Source organism: Trachurus trachurus (genome assembly GCF_905171665.1).
Source record: "Trachurus trachurus genome assembly, chromosome: 17".
Lineage (NCBI taxonomy): Eukaryota > Metazoa > Chordata > Actinopteri > Carangiformes > Carangidae > Trachurus > Trachurus trachurus.
In genome coordinates this window covers 31,544,796-31,571,313 of record NC_139900.1, presented here as the reverse complement: position 1 = coordinate 31,571,313, position 26,518 = coordinate 31,544,796, and the positions used below count along the sequence as shown (strand labels likewise).

Below are 26,518 nucleotides of genomic sequence, written 5' to 3'. Positions count from 1 at the left end.
GAGGGGAGAGGTGCAAAAGCCAGAGATACTCTCAAACCGCCATGTGTTTTCAATCTCAGCCCTCTGGCTCCCTCCACTCTCTGCTCCCAAATGCTCCAAAAAATAATCCTACTGTGTTTTTTCCCCGGCTTTGCTGGAAATGACCTAACTACTGCCAGGAAGAGGAATGTGAAGCATTCCCTGGAGCTGTTCGTGACGTCAGAGCGCAGAGGAGGCCCCTGCGCTTCCGCCAGCCTGGATATTCCAGAGCACTCTGAGCGCAAACTCCCAACAGCTGGAGTCAACTGTTGCTGCCTGCGCCAGCTCCAAAACAATCCCACCCCCATCCCACCCCCCACCGCTCCGTATGTGAGGGATTGTTCTTCACATCTGGGCCTTTGCTGCTCTATCTTGTGAGCTCAGAACATGATGTTGATGCTTAAAAGCCCAAATAATTAGCTTTAATTATGATTGCTGCAACATTATTACAAAATTTGTGTTTTTCCGTGCTTAATGAGCATATTCATCTGCAGTCCACAATTGTGCCTCCTCAGCATTATTTTGTGAGCGCTTGTCAGTCTTGTATTGTGCAACTGCTGCTAACACTTGTCTTTTTTGTGTAGTTTTTTTTGATCGCCTGCCAAGGAATGAGTAACTTTAGAATGAAAAAAGGAAATGCAAGACAATAAATCAATAGCCAATCAACAGAAAATGAATCAGCAAGTAAGCTGATAGCTTTTCTTTTTAAATGTTGGGTGGACAAAAAGAAAAAAAAAAAGTCATTCATCTTTTATGACATGCATTTTTCTCTAGTGACCAAACGATTACTGGGAAACAGTTATCAGTGGTCATTGTTACTGAATCTTACAAGATCAGAGTTTTTCCTGCAGTTGGTGCTTTGACAGCAGCCAATTTCAGAGTCTGCTGCCCGCCTCCAAATACCCACATATAAGCAGTTGTATGTGTGCATGCACAAAATGTGATTTTCTTTTCAGCTATCTACAATTGGCCGGTGCTATGCTCATGGGCTGAACCAGCATTGTTGAGATGGTGCTGTCAGAATTGGGTTCTTGTTTTATATGTTTATTTCCTGTGTTTGACTGACTTGGAAGTGTGGCTCTGTGTAGTAATATCTTTTTTGTGCAATTAATTTAATTACATCTACTCATTCTACCTTAAAAACCCAGTATTTACCAATGCACTGCAGGTTTCCAAAGTGCTGTAAAAGTTTGCACATGCATTGCTCTGCACAGTTGGGGTCAAACATCCTGGGGAAGTAATAATGAGCAAATAGGTCACATTTTAGGGTGACACGTATTGAATCCTCTCACCATGGCGGGTAAATGTGAACAATATCTCTGGGTGCAGGCATCAGCTGGGCTGCGGTCTCTCTGTTGAATAACACCAGCGTACGAGCTCTCTCCTCAGAGCCGGGGTTGCTGTGTTGGTGGCCCCGGCCGGGGGGTTGGTGGAGCTCGCAGTGCGCCAGTTGCATGCTGCACTCCTCCTGAACCTCCAGCACCTCCAGCACCAGCACACCAGGCCTGTCCACTGGAGAGCAGAGCAACAACAACACAGATGTTTTGTGTGTGCGTCCATTTCAGCGTGTGTCTGTGTACAGAGTGTACTCGTGCTCTCACGGACTCTTGCTCCCTGTGGGACTCATTATGCATTACGAGAGTAATTCACTTTTAGCATCAGAACAATTTGCACTGCATAACTGTGAAGCTGTTAGTGACTCAGGCTGAGGTGGATATGAAACGGAGTAAATCCCACTGGATGAATGTGCAAATGTTTGGAATTTTACCATGGCTCTGACTCTGCTTTTGGCCTGGACAATAAAGTCGACAGATAATTGAGAAGAGCAAATCCAGACACTGCCCTGAAGCTGGAAATCATACACCTAATAGATAAGAGCAACACGGCTGTATGTAAATTTTGTGTGTAAACCCGAATGCACTGAAACATGAAAACTGCAACTGCAAGAGCTGACAGCCTTTGCAGTTCAGTGTCAATGTCTCGGTATGTAAATCCCTGAATGTGGCCACAGTGGGGGGGCGGGGGGGGGGGGGTTAATATGATAAGCATAAATCGCTGGAGAGCTATTGAGTTTTAACATGCATTTGTCCAAACATGAATGTTAAGTGCTTCATTTGTGCTCAGTGTGTTTAGGTCCCAGGTTACAAAATCAGCAGAACAACCTCAGGCAGTGGGCCAAGATGCAGATAGTACCAGAGTCCTCCTCTTGACCTATAATGATCTGATAAGTCGCAGGCAGAGCATTATGTCAGGAAACAAATCAAAGGGCCTCCTACATGTGCAAGTGCGAGTGCTCTTACATCACACGCCAAAACTACTACAACCAAGATAAACAGGTGTCCTACAGAGGTACGATCATGTTGTGTCAGAGTGTTGTTATTAGTAAGAATGTGTCAGGAAGTGGAATAGTTGAAAATGAACAAACTTGCTGATAATCCATAAAACAACATGTTCGTCTTAAATAGATAAATAGATCTATATTAAATAGATCAACAGAACCAGGAATCTTCATTGCAACAAATACTGATTTAAAATGAGGTCAAGTTAGCATAACCCTCCACATTTTAACCCTGTTAAACTATTTACACGAATAAAACCACCGACTGACCGCAAACTCTTAAGCTGCATCGAGTGGGTGTTTTTGCTTTTCCACAATCAACTGTCACTTTTGAGCCACTGCTCGTGTCCTATTATAAGGAGATGCTTTAAAACGACGCAGCACAAGTGGTTTGGTACACCACGGAAAGGAAAAAAGAAACAAGACAAACAAAAGAACTAGGCAAGCAGTTTCCTGTCACCTACATACTGAGTTCACAGTTCAGAGCCGCAGCCTACAGCCAGCACTTCCTCAGCGCGGCCTCTCCATGTGATCACACCTGCTAAGAGAGACGGCTTCATCCCACTCACAAATCAAAGTTCATTGTTAAACTTGAATGGTGACTCTGAAGTGTGTATTTGTGGGTCGACTCGGCGACGTAATGTGATGTGAAAATGCAGTAGTTTGGTGCGATGTTGGGTCACCTGTCGCTGGTGCTGAAGTATCAGAGACGGACTGGTGCCTCCAGAAGCTGATGGCTGACCTCTGTCTGCACTGCAGGCGATTCAGCCTCTCAGCAAAACCTCCACTGTGCCACACACACACACACACACACACACACACACACACACACACACACACACACACAAGTACACAAAGACACACACAGATATAGATGATGCGATGAGATAAATCACATTGCAAATACTCCGTGAAGAGGTGCACAATGCAAAGGGGAAAAAAAGAGAGATTTTCTGATGCTGACAACAACAACAAGCTGTCGAAGACTACAGATTGCCATCTGTCAGATTTACAGAGGCTTCAAGGTGCCAGTGACATTTAGCAGCCATGACACCAGGTGTCCCTTTCATCATCTAGTTCTAGTTTGGAAACATTGCAGCCATAGTTCGACTGTCACCTGACTAAAAGTTATGCATCTTGTCTGGTTTTTCTACTCCGCCTACACTCAAGCCTGACACACACCTCTCTGGCCTCTTTATTCAATATGACACATCTGCCACAAAATGTAAATTCATGAAGATGATCATGTTTGATGATACATTTTTATAGATTGTAATGTACATGAAGTTGTAGGTAGTTACTTGACTGTACTTACGTAGAAATGTGTTTCCAGTGTTCCGCCTCCTTATCTTTGTGCCTCATGGGGTGGGCAACACACTAGTAACACCTCTCACTATGAAGAATTTCCATTACAATTTCCATTCCTCAATGATAAGTGTAGAGTTAAATTAAAATGTGAACTGAATAATATCATCGTTGTAAATGTGAGGTGCATGGCTGTGCTGTTGTGACGCACTCCCAAAAGATTTTACAGGTGTACCTAATAATGTGGCCACTGGATGTGTGTGTATGCAACATGAGGTATGAGCGCACCGAGTAGATTCACATGAGTAATTACAGTTTCTCCATTAATGTCATGGAGTCATCTCGTAAAATTAAATATTTAGCCTGTAATTTACAACTGTCAAGTTGCTGCTGAGTCAGCTTTTTGTCCCACAGCTATCGCTGACCTCATGTAGCCTCGCATCAAAATGACCTTAATAAGTTAACACAGAATTTTAACTTGGGTGGAAGGAGGGGGCGCTGGTATCGGATCGGGGATCAGTTAGCCAGAGTTGAGATATGAAAACTAATACTAGTTTGCATATCTCACACAAGAGGGAAAAACCTTGATCTGTGCATCACAAATGTGACTTGAGCATCATTTTCCAACCTTTGAAACTTCCTTTTCTTTTTGGCGGAGTCCTCGGGAGTCTTGGACTGCCTTTCCAGAGGTTTCTGAGGTGTTTGCAGCATCGCCTGAGCGGATCTGACCCAGTCACTGACTGACCTTCTGCTGCCCTCACCAGTTTGGAGCGGAGAGCTCTCAGAGTCCAGTCGGCTCAGGGCCATTGTATCACCAATGTTTTCTCCATCAGACACATAGCCTGAGATCTCCAGCTCCGCCACCTAGGGATAAGGTTATTATTATTATCGACTGATCATAATAACAACCACACAATAAAATAAATAAACAATAAAACGATAACGTGACCCAATTTGACCCAGTTTTAAAATATTGTTTTCATAAATGTACCAGTATATATCAGAGGGACTTTAAATGCTTTAAGTGGCCTGAGCTTCAGTAAATTAATAATGAGTCATTTGAGATGGAATACAAATCAATACACATATTGATGCTGCCGACGACAACATATTATACGTACAGGCTGATTAATGAACAAGATATGGTAACAAAACAATCTTTTTTGCTGCATCACTGATAAATACACCTGAGGGGATCAGTTCTCATGGAAAAATCCATGAGAAACCTGAGTTCTTGTCATGTGCTGACAAGACCAGCATACCAGCCTCTGTCAGCCAACGTGCTGTCTTATTTGAATCAACTTGACCCTGCTAGGCAGCGTGCCAGCAAACGTCACACTCTAACCAGCCACAGAGAAAAAGGAACACTATGTTCCTGGCCCCGGCTCAAAAATGTTTTCACCCGGCACTGAAAGCATTGTAAGTGCACAGCTCAGCGCAGGCTCATCCACTTGCATGTTTTCCTGGACAAACAGTAGTAAAAAAGACTTTTATAGTCCCCGCAATGTTGACACGGCCCTGATCTGGCAAAAACCTGACGCGGTGGAGGTTGTACTTCGGGGGCCTCGGACGGAGCAACACACTTGGTTTGGGAAGTGGCCATCCTTGTCGATCTTGAAATGCAAAGTAGCCCTCACAGCTCCGCCTATCCCCTCGCAGCGCTAGTACAATAACACAAAAATCTGGCAGACATACATCAAGTGAGTCAGCCATGCATTTATCTGGAGTAATAAACTCTGACTTGGACTGGGATGTTCCCCCTCTGTATCCTGTTAGATCCGGTTTGATTTACAATTGGCAACATATAAGCACTCTTTCCCGGCAGAAAACAACTAAAAAAAAAAAAAAAGTCAAACTAGATTTTTAGATTCTGTTGTTTTAATTAAATGGAAATCTACTGTTTGCATGACAAAATGAAAACACTGGAATATAATGATCAATGGGCGTAGGCACATACTAAATGCACCTGCTGCATTGACAAATATCACCGTTACAGTGAGTGAATGATAACTAATCAACCTGTCAAAAAGACCACATGCATACATTCCTACACAATCATATTTGAGAACTAAGACCCTAAAGTGTCTGTCTTTCTCGTGGGCCTCTGACCACAAGCGTCCTGTTAAAGGGGATCTTAAATCTTCTTTGACACCATAGAGCTGATAGCAGCAAATTAAATTGTGACAAAAGGAAGTAGCAGGGTCTGTGGGAGTGATGTTAATCTGTCAACGGGCTTCCTCTCTACAAACAGCCTGCAAACTCAAGAGCTTCGTCACAAGACAGTGGTTAGTGAAATTCATCCTGCGTTTCACTGCTTCACTTCACTAGAGTTTAATTAGTGGGCACGGTGTTGCGCTGTGATGTGATGGATCCAGTGATTACTGGGTTAAACTAGAGCTACCCTCCTTCAATGACATTTTCATAAACCGCTATCTAGACAACCGCATCACCTCAGCAATTTGGCCACATCTAGTCGATCAATTACAAGTTGTAGTGTGTGCTGCGACAACCCACGTGTGTGGTCCTGGACCTGAGCAGAACGACTTCACCACACCTTGTACATTCTCTCCCTACCAGCCCTGCCTTCAACAAACACTGCTCCTGAATGACTTCTCAGAACAACAGTCAATCCAATCCTCCAGAGTGTACAGGTGGACCCACAAGAAAAATACAGACTCCAAAGATAACACGTTAATGAAATAGTACAAGAGCAGTAAGTAAATGAGTAGTGCATGCACTTTATTACATTAAACTGATTTTTTCCGGCCCAAACTTCAAAAATATTCAATCTATTGTCAAATAATAGCAAGATTAGCAACAAATCCCCACATATGAGAAGTCTGAAATCACAGAATATGTGGCACTTATTCAACAATAATAGATAATTATTGATTTAGTCTGTGTAGCTGTGTAAAGCTAGACTATAATGTTTTTACTCCATTGAATTAGAAAATGTTTAGTTCATTTTTAGTTCAAAAAACAGTGTCTCCATTTAAATACAACAGAAATTCTTTATCTTGAACACACTAACTACTGCATGAGACATTTCACTGCATGTTAGTGTATAAGCATGCCCCTGCCACAGTCTCTCAGTGTTTTATTGCTACCGCAGCTTTTGAACTTTGACAGTTTGGAGCCTGAATCTATAAAATAGTGAGTGCACCTACTGGTTTGAGCCTGTCAGGCCCTTTAAGGTCATTAAAAACACTCAGCAATACTCCATCTGGTGGAGCAATGGTTAAACATGCAACTAAAACAAATTATATCAAAACAATTGAAAACTTATATGAAGACATGAAGCAAAACACACTTTGTAACTATTTTACATCACTCTAAATAAAACAGGCAACACAGCCTTTCACTCAGTGTAAACAAGAGTTAAAAATAAAGCCCACCAGGTTGAATGCACATAGTAAACAGAACATTATCTGGTGTCTCGGCGCACTCTAGGAAAAGTACTGACACATGTATTCTCTTACAATAACTGCATGCTCTGACACTTTGGACCATAATCTGAGGAAAATTGGGTTGAGACGGCGTTTCCGAAGGTGCATAGCCCCACCTAGTGTCGTCTGATACGAATAGCACCCTTAACGAAATGGCAGTGTTGACATCACAAACAGACCGGTGCTGGTTGGGTGAAGCATCCGTTTCATGCAGGTCTTTATTTTAATCTTCCATCAGAATAAGTGTAGTTCACTCACATTTGCTGGTTTAGGCAGCAACTCCTGTGGCTGCTCGTTAGAGGACTCTGATTCACGGTCTGAGATCTGTTGCCCACTGTCCTTCTCAACATCCTCCTCAGCCTCGTCCAGATCACTGTCAGTGTCTATAACAAAGAGTTCATCTAAAGAGAGAGAAGGATGGAGATCATGGTTTAGCTGTAATCACAAGTCAAATGCATAACAACTAAAAAAAAACTGTGGAAAAAGCCAGTAAGTGCATCCTGAGTTTAACAAATGTGTCATCACCAATGTAAACTATAAATCTATTTGTACCTAACAATCAGACTATCCTCATTTAACTAAGAAAACATAATGCCAAACTTTACAAGAACTGTGTTAAGGACCTGGCAGGGCTCCAGACTGCCCCTAAATGCAGGCATTTTGCCCCTACATTTTGAGACGGTGAAAGTAAAATTTTCATCTACTTGCACATGTGCAACCAGGAAATTTGCTGTTTTTTGTTGTGATTGGTTTTTTTTAACACTGGTGAAACGTGGAAGATCTGGTGTCTGTCATTACAGGTGGCAGGCCAATGTGTGTGAGGATCATGCATGAAAAATCTCTGAATTAGGGGCCACTGTGCTCCTAGTGAAAAATAAAGTTAGCCTTGAGCCAAGCCTCAAGCTTTACGTTTTTTGACTTTGATAAACTTGCTTTGATTTCATTTGTCACCACTTCAAAAACCTCCAATTATTTATTGTTCTTTTTATTTATTTACATGCAGATTTGAGCTGTGTAACTTGAAAATGAGCCAAATAAACTGAACCAAAAACAAAGGTCAACTCTTGACAAGTTGAACTTCATAGCTTTGACATCAGACTTGAATTACCTTTATCAGCAAAACGCATGCACAGGTCTCTGCTGTAAGACTGTATGGGAGCCATGGATCTCCCTGATCTATGAGGATGTTGATGCTGCGGTGCAGCAGCTCTGGACTGATGCTGCTCCTGTGTCTCATCGTCAGACGGTTCACCGTCACTGGAGCTCCACGCAATGTCCACCGGGTCCTTGTTTTGGTCTGCACTGGGCAAACACATAGATAAGGGGATGATATCACAGTTATTATCAAGTACAGCTAATGAAAATAAAACAAGAAGTCTGCCGTCATTAAACTGTCTAAACTAGCCAATGAGAAGTTGAAATCTGTTTAAAGAAACAGTACAATAAGAATAGGTGAACAAGATTAGAAGAGTAACCAGAATTTAATGCTACCTTTCAGTACTTTTTTACAGTACAGTTTTTAATACTTTGTTAGATTCTGCACCAAAGGGATTTTGAGATTTATTTATCCAAAAAGAGAATTTATGAAGGGTGCAGATATTATGGGTGACTGTGGGGCTACTAATGTCCCATACTGCAGAAGCCTACAATGTGATTACACTGATGATAAAATATCACATCACTATACGTCCCAGCCCGAAACACTCCACTAGTTTAAACAATAAATTACCTAAAGAAGGGGTCTGTGCTAACTTTTTCAGTGAGGACAGTTTTCTTCCTGATGACTTGAGGTTCTGCAACAAGAAATGATCAACATCATTGACAATATTAGTGCAATAGGGCAATAATGTGAATTCATAATGTGAGTGTTCATCAAATTTAAGACCTTTACTAGTTATACTGGTCAAAGAATAATGTAAAAACAACTAGTGCCAACAAGTATTTATTATGATTTAAATACATGAACGCACTGATGTTTTGATCACATTTTGCTTACATACATCTTTAAAGTATATAAAAAATAATTCACTCATGTACCAACCACTGACAAGGCTTCTGGGGCAGAGGTTCAGAGGCTGGAGGAATCCCAGGGCCCTTGAGGACCTCTGTATGAAATGTCTGTTCATATTTGTAACTTGTAACAGTCATCTAAATTGTTCAACTTCTTGAGAATATGATTTCTTAGGCAGGGCGTATCTGTAGCAATACAACACTTATGGTGCAGACAATGTACAGCAATGTTGTGGCACATTTTAACCTTTAACAAGAAAAACTGCAGCTCTTGCCATTTGGATATTGCATATTGTAATTTGATTACATTGCGATTATTAGTGCCTCCCCTATGACCCATTGTCTCATAAAGCATCAATGCCTGCACACATAATAATGGCAGAAGATAGGGGAATGGACTGACCAACTAAAAGATCAAAATGAAATTGTTTTTCTATTTATTTTTGCGTTATTACAGAAGACAATGCCAATGTTGCTCTCAGCACCTGTGAACACGTCAGACTTTTTGCATCCTTTGGTGTCTTATTTTGCATTGTACAGGCCTGCAGATACCCTGGATGCACTAAACTTTATTGAACTGTATTGACCTTTATCGCCGGCGTGTCCAAAAAGCTGTCTCCAGCCTTCTCCCAGCTTCTGGCCGAAGACACGGATGAAAGTGTCGGCGGCTCTCTCCCCACTCTGTGCCCACTATGTTCGACATCATCCGGGAAGAAAACACACTGTATGTCCTTGAAGTGCTTTTTGCGCTGCAAAGAGGTACAGAGAGGACCAGATGTAACAAAACAAAACAAAACAAAAAAAAAACGTTAATCTTCACTAAAACAAACGACTGGTTTTGTAGTTTAGCGTCTATGAAGTTAGCCGTGATGCTGCGGTAGTCATTTTACCGGGGTCCGCCGTACCAGTGCAAATGGTATTGATTAACTATACTTTGGTGTTAATAATAAACATGGATGTATTATATTAACGGTCTCCACTCATTTGTGGGCGGGCAGGGGCGGATAACGTGTGTTGCTAAAGCTAACTAGCCACTGAGTTTAGCGTTAACTGCTAGCAGGTTAGCTCGTGCTAGCTCGTTAGCAGGCAGGTAACTTACCTTTCTGGAGGACATGGCGACAGCGTAAACTAACTTCAGACCACTGCTGTTGTTCACGTGTCATACATTCAGCTCTGTTTCATTAACCCATCGCTGAGGAGCGGTGGTTTCCCAGCTGCTAACTAAACATGAACAACACAAAAAGTTGCAGCGGTTTCACAATCTGAAAAGGGGTGTGTTTGATTATTCAACAGCGTGGACCGCAGGAGGGCGGGGCCCCTCGGTGCAGGCTTCCCTTTTCAATGAATGGCTTGTTTCCACTGCTGTGATTTATCTAAACACATGAAATAAAGCTGTCTATTGTGGGATACTCATTGTCTACTTGACTTGACTTTGTCTATTTCTGCCTATGCATCTTACCTCCCTTTCACTACTTCTCTGCAAAACATATTATTAGCCCTCTATTGCATGAAATATTACTAAGGCATGGTAAAAAATGTTTTGCATGTTTTTATTACTTAAAATTGTATAAATAACAGAAATATTAAAAAAAAAAATCTTAATTCTTTTTAAAGGGGGGGGGGGGGGGGGGGGGTCGTTGGTAAATTGTTGCCATATGGCAACAATATGCAATCGTGGAAAGTCCCATAAAATCAACATTTTTGACCAAAAACTAATTTTATTTAAAGCAACACTCAACAAATCCATCTCATACTTAACCAAAACTAACAAACATTTATACAATAAAAACATTTTATAATTTCAACAGTTATCTAAAATGTCTGAGAACCTGGAACCCGTCTCAATTAAGTACATTGAATCACTCATTTTATTTCATGAGCAAAAGGGACTGGCAAACAGGATATCTTGGTCATTTGACCTCATAAATTGTATGTCATTCAAAGTAAAAGCCCCCTTTTCACACCTAACTGTAAAAACAAAAAAAAATATCATAGCTTTTTAGAAAAATGAAGATAAAGTAATTGTTGCCACATGGCAACACTATGCAATAGAGGGTTAGTAAAATTATTTAAATTAACATTTCAGAATTACTAGCCTACTAAAATAGAAAATTGTGTGCTTACTTATCTTATGGTCACTGAAACGTATCTCATAAAAAGAAAGAAAAGTAGAGCAGTCTACGATACAATACAAATCATTTTATTAATTCCCAAAGGGAAATTCATTTGGGTGGCAGCTCATCTTCCATTTGCAGAAGAATTAAAAAGCCTGATGGCTGAAGGTACAAAGGATCTTCGATATTTCTCTGTCCTGCATCAAGGAGACAGGAGCCGTCCACCACCTCCAGGTTTTTGGTCCATCAAGGTGTTATGAAGTGAAAGATCGGAGTTGTTCAGAATGGCCTCCACTGTCTTCAGTGCGCATCTCTCCACCACATCCCCCAGTGAAGCCATCAGTAAACAGTTATTCAAATGTGTTTTGTCATCTGCAAAGTAAAAAGAGTCACACAGATATAATTCAACATGCAACATTTCCCTTAGTATAAAATCATAAAATGGAAGTTTGAAGGTACCCCCAGAAGTTGCTTCGTAACGTCGTAACATAAAATTATATCAATATTAACAACACATATGAAAGAATAGGTATTGCATTTGCATTAGGAACCTTGTAGTGCAAGATATTTATTTTCAACAGTATGTTTTGACATGTAGCAAGTAACATCCCTAATGTAGATGATCTCAGCACCACTCGCAACACTGTCGGCTTGTATGGACCAACTTGTCAACAGTTTTGTTAAATAATCAACTCTTCTCATCTTTACTGAAACTGCTGTCATCGGAGGAACAATCTAACCAAATAAAAAACACCATCAAACCTCCACCTCCACACAGATCACTGATTAGTAAAAGCACTTATAAACCTGACTCGCTCTGGAGTAATATGACAACCCTCCCATGGACTCAAAACGTAATTTTATTACAGCAAATCCATCCGAATCTCAACATCTTTCAAATAGCAGGTTAAACATACAAAAGCTCACTTAACATACTTGTTTTTTTTATTAAATATGTAAAAAGCAGGTCAAGTTATTCACAAATAAAATGCAAACATGCAACACGTTGTTTTTGGGGAATGCATAATGAGTGGGACATGAAAAAAAACATTTACCATTCATTAATTATTGACAGTACAAGTTTTACATTCCTTTTCATTTACACAATAATATATGACTAAAGCATTATGGTGCACTGCCCAGTTCAATATTAGTAAATGCAATATTAAGAAAGGGTATACAATGTACTTACTGGAATATAGCATGGCAAATTACTCAGTGAACTGACTCATCTCCCTAAGACCTGTGGTTTAAAAAAAAACGAACTCTGAAACGAACAGCTGAAATTTGAACAGACCGCAATTTCCCGCTGAAGTTGAAAACTTATAATGCTGCAATATAGTAAGACTAGTTCACAATAATGTTTTCCTTTCCTTCCCTATGTTTATGGCATACCAAGAAAATTCTAATACCAAACAACTTTGTATGGTGTGAATGACACACTGTGGAGCACACTTATTATCTGAAACTGTGGAATTTGTGAGGATAGCTGTTAAAACGGTCATAAGTTGGCATTATACTACATTTTATTCACAATTCAACTGTATCGTCCTTCACGAGGATGCAACTCATCTTGCACTATTCCTAAGGCTTTACAACAATAAATATGGTGAGGGTCTATGGACAGATTGTCCAATACAGAGTCAAATGTCAGTGCAACATATGGAAGGAGGTTAAATAAGAGCTACTACGAGCCCTTTGAGGGCTTTTCTTATTGCATTCTTGTGATTAATATTGTTGATATGCAAAATAAAAACAAAGTAAAATGAAAAGGACAGAAGCTGGGAAGTTAACACTTGCACTGACAGGTAACAGATACCCGTCTAAAGTTCAGCATTTCATCACATCTACTGTAGGATTTGAATTGACTTTTCCACCCACACAGTCCTTGGAAACTTCTGTGATGGTCTGAGCTTGTCTGCTGGTGGAGGTCGTCACCACAAACCTGCCACAGCAGTTCACCAAAAGTCACAAAAAACATCGAACAGTGAGCAGAGGGATACAAAAAAATAAAACTGTGATGGTGCTTCTATTCAGGAGGTTGCTTCATGTGCTCAGTCTTGGAGAAAACAAAAGAATAAACCATGAGGAAAAATTAAAAATCCTTTGACAGTTCTCACATATTAAAAAGAGGGGTGTAACTGCAGTGAGGGATGATGGCAGTCAGTATTCATCCTGTTCTTCCTGCTGATCATCTGGTGCCTCCTCATGGGCTTGCTGGTCCACTTCTTGTCCATCACCGTCACCCAGCTCCACTCTTTCCTAAAAATGGGGGAGAGTCACTCAGTATAGTTTGAGGCAAACATGTGATTTCACACAAAGACTGTGTTCTTATCTCTTCCAACCACACAATAATTTCCACATGATTTTACCACCAGGACAAATAGCACTCACACATTTCATTGGTGAAAACTGCTGCAAAAATGTGTCTAAGTCTGGGAAAAAAACACAGCCTCGAGCTGTTCTAATTCCTGCTCGTACCGGACTAGGGTCACAGACTGACCTGATCATCTGAAGCGTAAAGGACCTCCATTAACCGATCGACAAACGGGGCATTTTCTTCACCCTGTTCCTGGCACAGCAGCTCCACCTCTCGCAGCTTGCTGAAGTAGTAGTCCCTCTCCTTCTCCACCCCTTCCAGTGCCAACTTTAATGTGTTCACCTACAAAATATAAGATTGAGATTCATAAGGTTATTTTTAGCTTCAAAATCAAACGACACAATGCTGCATTGACTTTGGTAAGAGGGTAAGAGATGAGCTATCACAAGATCAATTGGACAGTCTGCAAACAACAAACATGCAGGCTTTGATTTAAAGTCATGAGTGATTCACACAAACAAACAGTTACATGTTAAATTAGAATTATCAGAAATGAGATTAAAACATTACAGAACTACCAAATCATACATAAATACTACAGTAGTCCAAAGTAGTGCTGTAAGTTCATTAACTGACTATATAGACTGCTACTTCTGTAGCAGTTCTGTTTTATAACATAAGGTTTTATAATATAATACATACAAGGTTTTTTAATAATAGCAACAAACAATTGTTTTCTATGTAAATACTTGATGGAGTAATGGAGTAATTAGCAGAGACTGAAGTCACACCCCCTGTGTATGTGATATAAACTGAGTCTCTCTTCTCTTTGTTTTGGTCTCTGGCCCACGCACACGTGCATGTCAGTCCCTCCCTGTTGAAACCCTGTTAAACCGTTGGCCCTCCCCATGTTTATAAACACACAGGCACCGCCCACACGTGAGATAGCGCAGAGTAGTATGTTGCGTCCAGGTGAAAAGCGACCTCCCAGAATTAACTCCACTGAAGAAACCATGTCTTTCAGCTAGCTTTGCTAAGAATGAAAGAAGAGAGCACAGACTGGCTTTGGAGAGTTACAGATCAAACGCTGGTCGCTGGTGGCCTGTAAGTAACAGCTAGTAAGTTTTTAAGTATTTACCAGCTCTGTCAGTCTCACTACTGCTCGTTTTGCCAGCTCTGACTGTGGAGCCAGTACTGGGGCTAAGGGCTCCAGCTTGACTCATTCAGGACTAGCTTTTCTTCTTCTTAATGTGTAATTGCTTTGTTGCTAATTATTACGTGTCTGATTTGAGGAGTGACAGGCTAGAATGGGCATGATTACATTCGCTTATTTGCTGTTGTGTATGATTTTAGTTGTAGATGTTATTTCTTGATAAACCCAAATAAGATTAATAAAATACTTTCGACTGTAACATATTCTAAACTTGTGGATGGTTATGTAACAGTGTTTCACATTGTGTTAAATCCTACCTACCTAGCCTGGCATAAACCTTTTTTTTTTTCAAGCAATTATCATGCAACACAGAAAGTGCAGACGCTCTGTTTTTTGACAAGTATACAGTATATTTGCTTTCAAGTTCTTCCACAGTTTAACTTTAACAGGATAAACAGCCACAGGAAACACAAAGCATATTAACAATACAGCTGTTACTTGTTGCATCAGGTGTGCTGTCTAATGTAGCTTTTAAGGTGGGGACACACTCATTTAGATCAGACATGTCATTGATCTCATAAAAACACATAAAAAGTTGTAGTTACTCTGAAGTTACTTATAATGATGAAAAAGCTGGCTGTAACGTATTTCCCAATTTATGTTTAGACACCATCTGAGTGAGCTTAATTCCTAAACAGGGAGGGGAAGTTTACAAAATTATATCCATAATTCACCCACACTCATTCAGTCTCTTCTATGAAAGCACACCATCTTTCTAATCACGACTCACAGCGGGCGTCAGTGCAATTCAATCATGACCATGACCACAGACAGTTTTGGAAGCAGGCAACGCTCCACATGAGCCAAGTGGAGAAAATACTTTTGTTGTTGGCTTCACAGAGATAAAATATATATAAGTCGATAAACTAAAGCATACCTGCTCAGTAAGATGTGTGACCTGTGCTTCCAGTTCTTTCTCCCCCTTGGCAGGAGGTGCTGTTGCAGGGATCTTTTTGGCTGACGAGGGTCGGGATGTTGGTGTTGAGGACTTGGGGGTTGTAGCGGTCGACCTTGATGCTCCTACAAGCAAATTAAAAGTTTAGTACCGGTACTCGGGGATGGATGAACGCTTCACCAACTCCCTGAAGCAAAAACTTTAAACACAGAGACTCTGTATCATTTCCTGTGAAAGAGTGAGTCTGGCACTTATTAGATTTCAGATTTCTAATGGTTATGAGTTGACCTTCCGCTGCACCAACTCATCAGGAATCATCTGTAAACCTGAAGCTTACCTGCAGTGGGGGAGCTGGCTGCATGGTGGGACTTCTTTGGCAAGTTGAAGATCTGCTCACCGGGGTCAGGTGGGGGGATTGCGTCCTGACCCTGTCTGGCTGCAACCGGGTCATATTCTTTACCGTCGTAATTGGCATCAAAGAACTTCTTAAACCACTGGATGAAATCAAGATTGTCTTGAAATCTGCCTTTGACCAGTTTCTCCACAGGAATAATCTGAGTCAAGCATGAGGGTCAAAAGCAGACAAAATAAAAATAAAGAATTAAATCCAGTGTGGAACAGTAGTAACTTATAAAAATAATATTGAAGCTAACTGGAAAAAGAGAAAAAGCAGAGAGACACTCACCTTATCTACATTCATTCTTTTGAAGGATGCTTGCAGCAGTTTGAAATTATGAATGTACTCATGCTCCAATTTAGCTTGAAACTTGACCTTCTTAAGACTGATGCAGCCAGGGAAGAGCAGATCCATGAACTGGCAATAGGCAGCTCCTAAGTAGATGTAATGCAATGTTAGTTGAGTATTTAAGCCCTTGCTGGAAATTATAGCAAATTCTCTGGCTATAGGCTGAGATTTATCATGTCTGCCTGTCTCAGCCAGACAGAAATCCCCTGGAATAACAAAGAGCCTGGGAGCCTTTACTGTGTCCAGATTACTGGCCTTGTTACCTTAAAAAGAAAACTATTAATGCATGCTCTCGGTAGCATGGCTAATATTAACCGAAGCCTAGTTAAACTAAATTCATTTGGAAAAACCTGGACGCTATCGGATAAAAGTTATATGAATCTGGCTGGAGAGCACAGAGGAAGTAATCTACATTAAAAAAGAAGCCTACACCTAAACCAGCATGAGTGTGTAAATCTCTTTGTGTAGGCAGAGTGATTGAAATTGGATTACTTGGTCACAGTGGGAGAGCACAGCAGGCTACAAGTTTATTTATAGACAACTCCCTGCCAGGGAGAGGTGAGCATGTTTCCACAAGTTGCTGTAACTGCCATCTTAAACAGAAAATGATTTGAACCCAGAAGATGTAATCTCCGCAACATATTTCTCATCCCATACTGCCACTTTGACACATGCAACACAAAGAGAGGCGAGTGGATAAAATGAAGGGAGAGAAAAGGTTTTCATTTTGTTCTCACCTGAGGAGAGCTGCTCCACTTTCGTATAGTTTAGGCAGAGGATATCGTTAACCCAGGCAGTAATGTCATGCCTGCTCATAGTCTCCTGGGTTATTGAGGTAGAATATACGTTGACCGCCATCCCCCAACTGCAACAGAAAAACAGTAACGCTCAGAAACAAAAGCAAAGCAGGAGCATGTAGCATGTAGCATGTAGCATGTAGCTGTATCCACTCAAGGGACTGGTTGCAACAGTTATGCTTGGCACATCCAGTAACTGTAGCTACTTTGCATGGACTGACGGCAATGATTGTTATTCAAAAGAACTAGCAAATCACATCGCTTGAATAAAGTGCTCGGCATGGCAAGGATGTGTCATGATGGACTGATGACAGACTGAAACACCAGGGGCAAAAGTGCAGTGAGAGCCTCTCTACAAACATTTGACCCCCCCAGTATCCACCCTCTGCACTGAGAATGTGTCCCATCCCCTCAGAGTGCACACACTGTCACTCATTAGGCAAATAATGGCATAGTCAAGGCACCAAGAACACAATTTCTTTTTCAACTCTAAAGTTTTGGACCCGTACTAGATTGAATCAGGCATTGATCAATGCGAAAGTGGCAACATTTTTCTCAGGAAAAAAAAATCCTACATACATTTAATATCTGTAATAATTTAGAAGGAAAAAGTATTTTCAAATTAAACTTTTTGATTCGCTTGAATGGGAAAGCTGTCCCCGACAATGTGCAATTTCATCAGCTTGGAAAATTGTGGCTTTTGGGGTCCCAGAGCACCTGCCCCACTTGCACTGGAGATATTAAGGTCTATGTACTCAAAGCTTACAATTAGCCAGAAAATATATCAGGGAGATCAAACTAGAATACTTAAAGTCTAGGTTAAAGAGACGGAAACATAACACTGAAACAACGCTTATAATTGCGTCCGCTACTGTTACATTAAGTGTGTAGACGGATAATCCTGAGCAGCTAGCTACTACAATAGAGTTGGACCAATTTTCATTGATTGACATCATTTTCATTGATCATGCTGAGAAAATTACACAATTCACCAATTGCAAACTCTCTTTTAGCTGCAAAGGGCAAAACAGTCTCTGTCCTTGTAACTATGGGTAATTGTTTTGACAATACAAATGACAGATTCTGTATATTAACAGTTCCCAGGATATAAGGTGCACCTAACCGAAACTAATGCAATCGAATACAATAGTCATACAATATATTCTCCCGTCATGAAGGTTATAATTTGTTGTGCAGCTGAACTGTACCGTGTTATAGAGACAGATATTTCTATTATTTTGACCACCAGGGACAACTGCTCTCTTCAATTTCAGCACTCTATGACCAGAGACAGAAACAGCTCTCTGGATAATTTAAAGCTGCAATCATTAGCTACTTAATTGCTCAACTAACAACAACTAGCCTATTTTGATAACAGAAGAATCATTTCATTCATTTAAACTGGACAATTTAATATTTTTCCTCTTATAACACATTGTGCACATATCTATTATGTTTCTCTTCAGATTGTCTTATCTTATTTAAATGTTATTGTATTTTGGTACTTGATCGCTTCTACTTGTTCTTTGAACTATACATCTTGTCAGATTGCTTGTGGGTCATAACTAACTACTTGGCAATAAAAGCTACTATGATTCTGATTCATACATTTCATACACTTAATTGAACAGATCAACCAATCAGATTGTTTGATGCGCCCTTAGTGTGATGCACACAATACAGTCCGGCATCCCCCAAAATGACAATTGAATTAACACCCCTCTGAAAGAGTTACAACAAACACTGGACATTACAGCTGCCATGAAGGTAAGGGGGAGGAAGTGGACCTAATAACCTGACAGCTGGATGTAAAATGAAGTAGAGTCATCCTCAAATGCTCTCCCCAAAAAACTAAAAACTGCAGCCTGATCATTTCAGCTAACTTCAATGATAGGCAACAGCAGGACAGCTGCATTAAAACACCCCTCTTATTGGATCATGGCAGCGACTAATATGGTATTAAATCATGCTAAATCATCGTCGCCATCACCATCCACTAGCACACACACCGGGTACGCAGGATAATAATAACCCTCCCCCGTTAAAGTTGGGTTCCAGCAGCTCTGCAGGAGCAAAAAAAAAGCCTCGGCTGACTGACGGACTCTCTGAGAAGGGAGGAAGGAAACTGGGCCAGAGGATCCCATGTCAACAAAACGGATGTATGTATGTGCTGCTGCTCCTGTTAGCATGCTTTGTTAGCCGGGGCAGGGATAGCCACCAGGGCTGGGCTGCTGCCTGGATCCACACACAGAGAGAGAGAGAGGGAGAGGGAAGGAGGGAGAGAGGGAAGGAGGGAGGGAACCAGGCTTGTGTGGCAACTAATGAGAGGTTATACACAATGAAACACCCCATCCAAAACACACACCGGCGGTGATATGGTGAGGTATTAGGTAGCTGAGAAGTGTCATGTCACGATGGGAATATTCTAGTAGTAAGCAGGAGCAGGAGCAGCAGGAGCAGCAGGGGCGGCTGTGTCTGTGTCCTCCTGTCATTTGACAAGCCGCACCGCTTCAATCCGCTACTCCAAAAAAAAAAGAGAAAAAAATCTCCGCATAATGCACAACCCATGACAACCATACACCGCTACCGGCAGCCGCGCGGTGCGCCCATACACACCCGCAGAGAGGAGCGTTTCATTGCGCTAACTCGAGAGCGATTTACGCCATAGTCTCTCCGAGGCTAACATGACAGGAGACCGGGAGACAACAGGAGGGGGGAAGAAACAGTGGATGGGAGTCGGGACCGACAGACAGACGTCGAGGAGCAGGGGGAGGCCAGAATGCAGGTTTCTGTCAGCACCAATGTCTGTATTTCTTTTCTTTTTAAATCATTATCTGGGGTTTTCTAACATGAAATCAAATGCGGCATTACACCGATTTACCTGTAGGCGCGCTCTCCCCGCACTGTATTTTTCCTGTAAGGAATGATGTTGGATCCGTTGTCCGGGACGATGTCGTTGTTATTCTCTCCATTTGGGGAAAGGGCTTGGGTGGGACCGGGCATTTGGGTCTCTAAAATGTTGAACAGATACTCTGTTCTCTGTCTGGCCGGGGGAAAAAAACAAGAGGAACGATGCAATTGCTAAGAAAGTGCTGCACCTCCGGGGCTCTTTCCCTCTGTCTGCTTATTCTTCACAAATCTCTGCCCTGGTGACGTCGCTGCACCCTGCACCACGTGACTGCTGGGGCTGGCTGCCTGTTCCTTATGGTGGGCTATTTCAGTACACCAAAATTACATTGATCACTTGATGTGCTAAAAAAGCATCATCACCGGTCAGATCAATGGTCGAGTGCCCTTTTTTTTTTTTTTTGCTTTGACATGCAGATCAACTTTTTTTAGAGATTGTGCACAAGCCACTCATCAGATGCTTAGGAGAGGGAGAGTAAAAAACCCAATCAAATGAGAGAGGATTAATTTGATCAAAAGGAAAATGCAGCCCACCCAGTTTCACCCTCCAATCCTTAGATGATAATCAATCAGTTCCTTAGCACTACAACACCCACCAGATGTGGCTAAAAAGAAGAAAAGCAGGCAGATCCTGACAGATAAAAGTGGTGCTCATGAAAAAGATGGTGTGTTATATAATGCTGTTTTGATTACTAACCACATGAATCAATGCCAACAATGCACTAGAAGTCAGCAAATAAACATTTGAACAGTACAATTTAGGTAAGTTGGGTTGTGTTTATCTGCCGGTTGTTGTAAGAACTAAAAAGAAATGGTGAAAAAACAACGTTCCACAATCCAAGGTGAAATATTTTGACCTTAACCCCAAATGCTCAAAAACAGACAGAAAACTAATGACAATACAGTATTACTCAATTGTAATGCATTAATAAATACTTATGTCTTATACTGTATATTAGTATATATGCTGGTTATACTGCTATTCTACTATTCATGCAACTTAGCCTAACACATCAATGCAACTGTAAGCTTATATAAGCATTTTAGGGAACTAGTGCTGCAACAATTTGCTAATCAATGATGATTGATTTATGGATTGCACAAATTCACTGATCCTGCTTTTCTTATGTAAACACTGCTACTACTAGCCACTACTACCACCACTCCTATTTTATAAGTCACTTATAGATGACTGCATATCTTTGGGGTTTTAGACTAATAACTGAATATCTGCAATAATGTGTTGATCATAAGTGAACTTTGTTGGTTGTTGAATTGTTTCACTAAATTTCCAAGCAAAAATGCCAAACTACTTTCTGTTTCCAGACACTCAAACTGAGGCAGAAACAGAGACAGTAAACTGAATATCTTTGTGTTTCGGACTGTTGCTGTTAGTCATAACAACAATTTTGAACTGCGCTTTTGGAAATTGTGAGGGTTTTTCCCCCCTGTTTATCACCATATTAAAAGACTGGAAATTAATCAAGAAAATATTTTTAGATTAATCAATCATGAGAATAGGAGTTGTATCTGCAGTTTTTTGTTAGGAAAATGGGAATTACCAAGACCCCAGGATATCATGTTCAAATCTTTTGTATTGTTCCAACTGCAAAAATATTGATATGCTACCATAAAAGTCCAGCAAATATTCACATTTGAGAAGCTGGAAACAGTTACATTTTGCTTGATAACTAAAATGGTGGCCAATAAGATTTCAGTATAATAAGTTGATCATCTTGCCATACATTTGCAGATGTCCATTTGGGGTGTAAGTTACAATGCACTGTATACAAAGATCTCAGTTTGATTGTGATGTGTTTAAAAGCTAAACAACACAGACCTGTGGTTGCTAAGCTATCTCCTGTTTGTGCTGCCACATCTGTTGTTTTTACACTGCTCCTTCGAGTGTGTGAGTGGTACGTTGCTGGGCAACAACTCACAATGGGACACAGAACACCTCCTTGTTCCATGCAGAACTCACTGTATTAAATTCGACACAACTACTATATGAGACTGACACAACTACACTGACAGTATCATCATTACAGCCCTAATATGGTATGTCTGTGTGAGTCAGGAAGCAAGGCCAGCTCGGTGCGACTTGATATGCACATGGTTAGTAATCAAGGATAAGAGGCTGCCATAGGTGAACCAGCAGGGCCCAGTATTTATCAGGCAGGATGAAAACCCCACTGATGCCACATGATGTAAACAGCACTGGACTCTAACACCAGCTAATACAACACAGCTACAATGTATTGTACAGGAATTTTATGCAAGTCTATCCAGCCATTCATATGGCCTCAAAAACCACCAATTAAGTTAAGTTACATTATGCAAAAGCTTAGGGAAAAAATTAGACATTTCTACTATGTAATACTGTTTTGCTGCCTTGATTTTTTTCTTTTTCTGTCTGAATTATTTTCTTGTTGTATTGCTGTTTTAATTAAAAGGCAAAAGGTATGTTTGGTGGTGCCCCCTGTTTATAGATAGTGACAGGTATACTAGATCTTAAGATCAATGTGACAATCCATCTAACATCTTTCAGTCCAAAAGGCAACTCAGATAACTCAGTCAGAAATGCTTAAACTTTTTCATGTGTCAGCAGTGTTTCCTCTGGGATTTTTCGTAAGACAATGACTCAAAAAAGATACTATATTGACATGTTTGTTTATTGTTTCTTTTTGTGCTCCTTATCATAAGACAAAAAAGGTTATAGGGATGATCTTCTGGAGGCTTTTTCTTTCCAAACATCCTATGGACACTTCTAGCTCCAGTTGCACTACCAGTAATTATTATATCTTTCAAAATAATGAATAGTATGTTTTAAATTTTTCTCAGTTTCTGGTTTTAAAATGAGCCAAAGGATGTCACACAGTGACCATACTTATAGTGTTCACTTTGACTCTAGCTAAACCTCTAGTGCCACCATGAGGCCAAAGTTTATATTTCCCAGCTACAGTTTAGGAACATTTTACATCCAAAGTCAAAACACAAAGTTTTTTAAAGCTCATCTCCAATAAATCAAGTGACTATGAATGTAAATGAAATCTGATAAATCTAATACAATAATATTGACCTCCATTCTGAATTCAGTCTTCTAATACAAGTGAATACATGTGAAACCTGTGATTTGCCTATCAGGGGTATCTAGCTTGACTCCTTATCCATAGCCAAAGCTTGACAAAGTTACCTTCTGTTGAATGATGCAGACCTTCTGGTAAAACCTTGCCCTTTAGATGTTACAACACATACTCCAAATTCCAACAGTGTTTCACCGTGAAATAGTGGCCGTAATTTACACCATCTGTTTCGTTTTTTTCAACTTTAATCAGTCACACTGGAGCTTTCATAAGTCACATGTGAGCAAAGCGGATGTAGCCTACAGTATGTTCCTCAGATTGCACCTTTGACTGTGAAAGCAGTAATTCACCCTTACTAATCTCTCTAGTATTTTTGAAATATCTCTGTCACATTAGAAATAAATCAAGGCAGTGGACTAAATGCAAAGTGTTCAGCACTAGTAGCTTGTATTTTATCTAGAGGGACATGTATTTGGTATCGTCCCCTTAGTCTACTGGGTTAAAAGTACTCTTTAATCTTAACATAAATTCCTGCAGAGCCAAACACAAGGCACAACCAAGTACTAATCTCATTATGGCCAAACTGCACTAAGAACGAAAAGCATGCAGTACTACATTGCCACTACAGCAACGCTAAAGGCCCCATCAGACCGGAAAGTGATAACTGCAGCATATTGGTCTCATCACAATCACACAACTGCACACACAGGGGTCCTCTAGGCATCAGGTGGCAAGCAACAGAGGTATGATATGGTCAAACTTCAGTGGCAACAGGAAAATGGGGAAATCTGTGCTTGATGACATTAGTGTGCCATTGCAAGTTGTCAGTGAAATTAACTTGCCACTTTCCAATCTGAAGGGGCTTAAAGTGTGACCAGGGGTGCAGCATGCATGGCCTGTTTCAAATCATGTTCACACTCTAAAGACTATGAGTTATGCAAGTAAATGTAAGGCCACAACAAGAGGGACACATCCCCTCTGGACCGATGACTGCTCACACCTTCACCTGGAGAGGGATTCTCCTCTGTGGCGCTCAAAAAAGAAGACATATCTGAAGTTACATTTGAAGAAAAGCAGCACAAAAGTTTGAGCATCCTGTTAACATTTTGAAAAGGAAAAGGTGATTTAGCGGCTACCTGTCAGTATGTTACTGAACTAACACTATGAAACATGTAACAGCCTGTGTTGTTGGACATTTGTTGTTTCAAGAATGACAGAAAAACTATCAAATACAAATTCGTGTTTCGTTTCATACACCTTAAATCTGCCCAAAAAACTACACAATGGCAGCGGTACAATAGTGAATGATAGGATCTGCAACTCTGGAAATTAATCTGCCACAAGGGTGCACGTGTGTAATTGGCAAACGCAGTGTGTTGCTAGATGATGTTGTACTGCACTGCAGCAAAAGTTGAGAAGAGTTCAACTTTTTTTAGTTGGACGACCGTGCTATGTTTTTATTAATGCTGCGTTAATGTTTATCTGAACACAAACTTACAGTGTTCAGGACTGTTTAGCTGAATATTTGGCTTTAAGAACTGCAATAGCCCAATATGTGCATAGGTATCAGTGAAATGACGACTCCTATATCAGCCAGACTGTGTCAGGTCAAGTGAACTGAGTGCAAGAAGCCCAAAGATGTACATTTGGAGTATTTTCTGTTGTAGTGTATAGACAGGTTTTGAGTCGGATAAGGGACGGGTTTATCACACTAACAATGGCTGCCTCGGGAGCAATGTCCTCAGAAGAGACACTGGCTTCTCTCAGTTTGCTGTCTGGAGATGATGTTGCCATTTTTTTTAAAGCACATCAAAGCTTTGAAGGTATTTTGAAATTTTTACAGCACACACTGCTCCAGTATGTGGCCTATTAGTCATTATCAAACTCAGTAACCACTGGTACAAGCTCAAAATTCAGCAATCACTGAAAGTGGATGGGAGCCAAAGAAACAGAGTAACCAGGCCAGCTAATGTAGCAAAGGGCTGCTTTGTTTGGGCTTTCCTTGTCACTTGCTGTCGATGTGGGTGATTCAGTGGATTTACAGTCTTGTTAATGCTTAGGTTCGTTCCATTAGAGGAAATGCATAAGCTGTGCTTGTCGTTTCTTCATTCATATCTCACTACATGGTCTCACTCACTTGAATTGGACAATCAAGTGGGTGGGTGAGGGGTGGTTTCTCCACCCTGCATATCAAACCCTGGGCAATCATAAAATAGCAAAGAGGTCAAACAGATTATCTTGAGTTGCAGGTTGGACAGGTACCATTAATGGTGGAAAAAATGTTACTGACACAAAGAGTCAAGCTCCTGTACATTCACATTCAGGGGAACCACATGCAGTATAAGAGCAGTGGAGGCCAGGACCAGTGAGGAGAGAGCACGGATCTGTTACATCCTATCTTGGTACCTTTCAAGTCTTTGTTTCAGCTACAGTACAACATATGACAATATAAAGTTTTCATTTGCCAATTGAAAAAAGGGCAAATCTGCACCTAAGATTTAGAAGAAGAACAAAACCAAGGAGAGGTGTGGTCACCCCGGCGCTTTCTACTGTGTGGCCACCGTTATGAGAAAGATTTAAATGTCGTTTTTAGGGTTGCGGTGAGAGACGTTGAGACAGTTAAGCTGTTTTTGTTTGTTTTTTGTTTAAAAGCAAATCAGTTACGGAGCAGTTAACGTTACGTTAGCTGCGGTGAATGAAGCTAACTGAGCTTCGTGGTCAGAAGTGACAGTTTAATGAGAAGCAATGATTGAAAAAAATGACAAAGCGAGAAATAAATTGTGTTTTACCAAGCTCGACAACACTTACAGTGTCTGTAAAGGCTTTTGTTTCGCCAACTGCCAAGTTACAGTACAGTAGGCTAATTTCGCTCCTGCCTACACTTTGTCAGAAATGTGACAGCCGACATATGCCCTGACCCAGGGTAACATCACCGTACGAGCCGGCGGAGAGAAACACGTCAACAGGCGCATTTTTTGCATGTAGACTTCATGCTGCACGTTTCATATCAAATTACAAACTAGTATTTTTCAGTAAAAGCAAATGGGACTCACCAGTGAACTCCGCTCCGCAGGTTTACAAGGTGTTAAAAAAAAAAAGAGAGGCTGTTTTCCGGCTGAGTCACCCCACCCTCAAACGCCCATTCTCGCTACACAGAGAGCTGAGAGCGGGCACCTGATTGGTCAGCGCGTCACCGAAGAGGCAGCTCATTGGCTCGTTCACGACATCTGTCCTGAAGCTGGCCAATCGTGTACTGATGCGTTGATCATTCAAGACACCGGACAGCTTTCCGTCTAGTCGCACGGTGTCATTTCACTTTCCCTGCTG

General features: G+C 40.9%; 2 protein-coding genes across 7 annotated transcripts in view; both read right to left on the bottom strand.

Moving 5' to 3' along the window:
• Positions 1-10,380, bottom strand: part of spidr (scaffold protein involved in DNA repair) — a 34,901-nt gene extending 24,521 nt beyond the window's left edge. For both annotated transcript variants that reach the window (XM_083991532.1, XM_083991533.1), the window contains exons 1-8: positions 10,217-10,380; positions 9,705-9,866; positions 8,837-8,900; positions 8,216-8,404; positions 7,366-7,508; positions 4,290-4,525; positions 3,040-3,143; positions 1,311-1,530 (exon numbers count right to left, since the gene is read on the bottom strand). In XM_083991532.1, the coding sequence (XP_083847658.1) occupies positions 1,311-1,530; positions 3,040-3,143; positions 4,290-4,525; positions 7,366-7,508; positions 8,216-8,404; positions 8,837-8,900; positions 9,705-9,866; positions 10,217-10,231 (1,133 nt within the window). In that variant the 5' untranslated portion in view covers positions 10,232-10,380. The remainder of the gene's footprint in view (positions 1-1,310; positions 1,531-3,039; positions 3,144-4,289; positions 4,526-7,365; positions 7,509-8,215; positions 8,405-8,836; positions 8,901-9,704; positions 9,867-10,216) is intronic.
• Positions 10,381-12,081: 1,701 nt separating this feature from the next.
• Positions 12,082-26,305, bottom strand: mapre2 (microtubule-associated protein, RP/EB family, member 2). Of its 5 annotated transcripts, XM_083991812.1 has the most exons (9): positions 26,245-26,264; positions 24,192-24,242; positions 20,083-20,244; positions 17,142-17,269; positions 16,345-16,490; positions 15,997-16,213; positions 15,642-15,784; positions 13,735-13,893; positions 12,082-13,493 (listed from the first exon to the last, which is right to left on the bottom strand). In XM_083991812.1, exons 3-9 carry the CDS (start codon positions 20,202-20,204, stop codon positions 13,395-13,397), a joined length of 1,014 nt encoding a protein of 337 aa, XP_083847938.1. In that variant the 5' UTR covers positions 20,205-20,244; positions 24,192-24,242; positions 26,245-26,264; the 3' UTR covers positions 12,082-13,394. The 5 variants fall into 5 exon arrangements, with proteins under 5 accessions (XP_083847938.1, XP_083847939.1, XP_083847940.1 ...); XM_083991813.1 differs by lacking the exon at positions 24,192-24,242 and having other exon boundaries at positions 26,245-26,263; XM_083991814.1 differs by lacking the exons at positions 24,192-24,242; positions 26,245-26,264 and adding an exon at positions 20,300-20,316 and having other exon boundaries at positions 20,083-20,212.
• Positions 26,306-26,518: the final 213 nt, after the last annotated feature.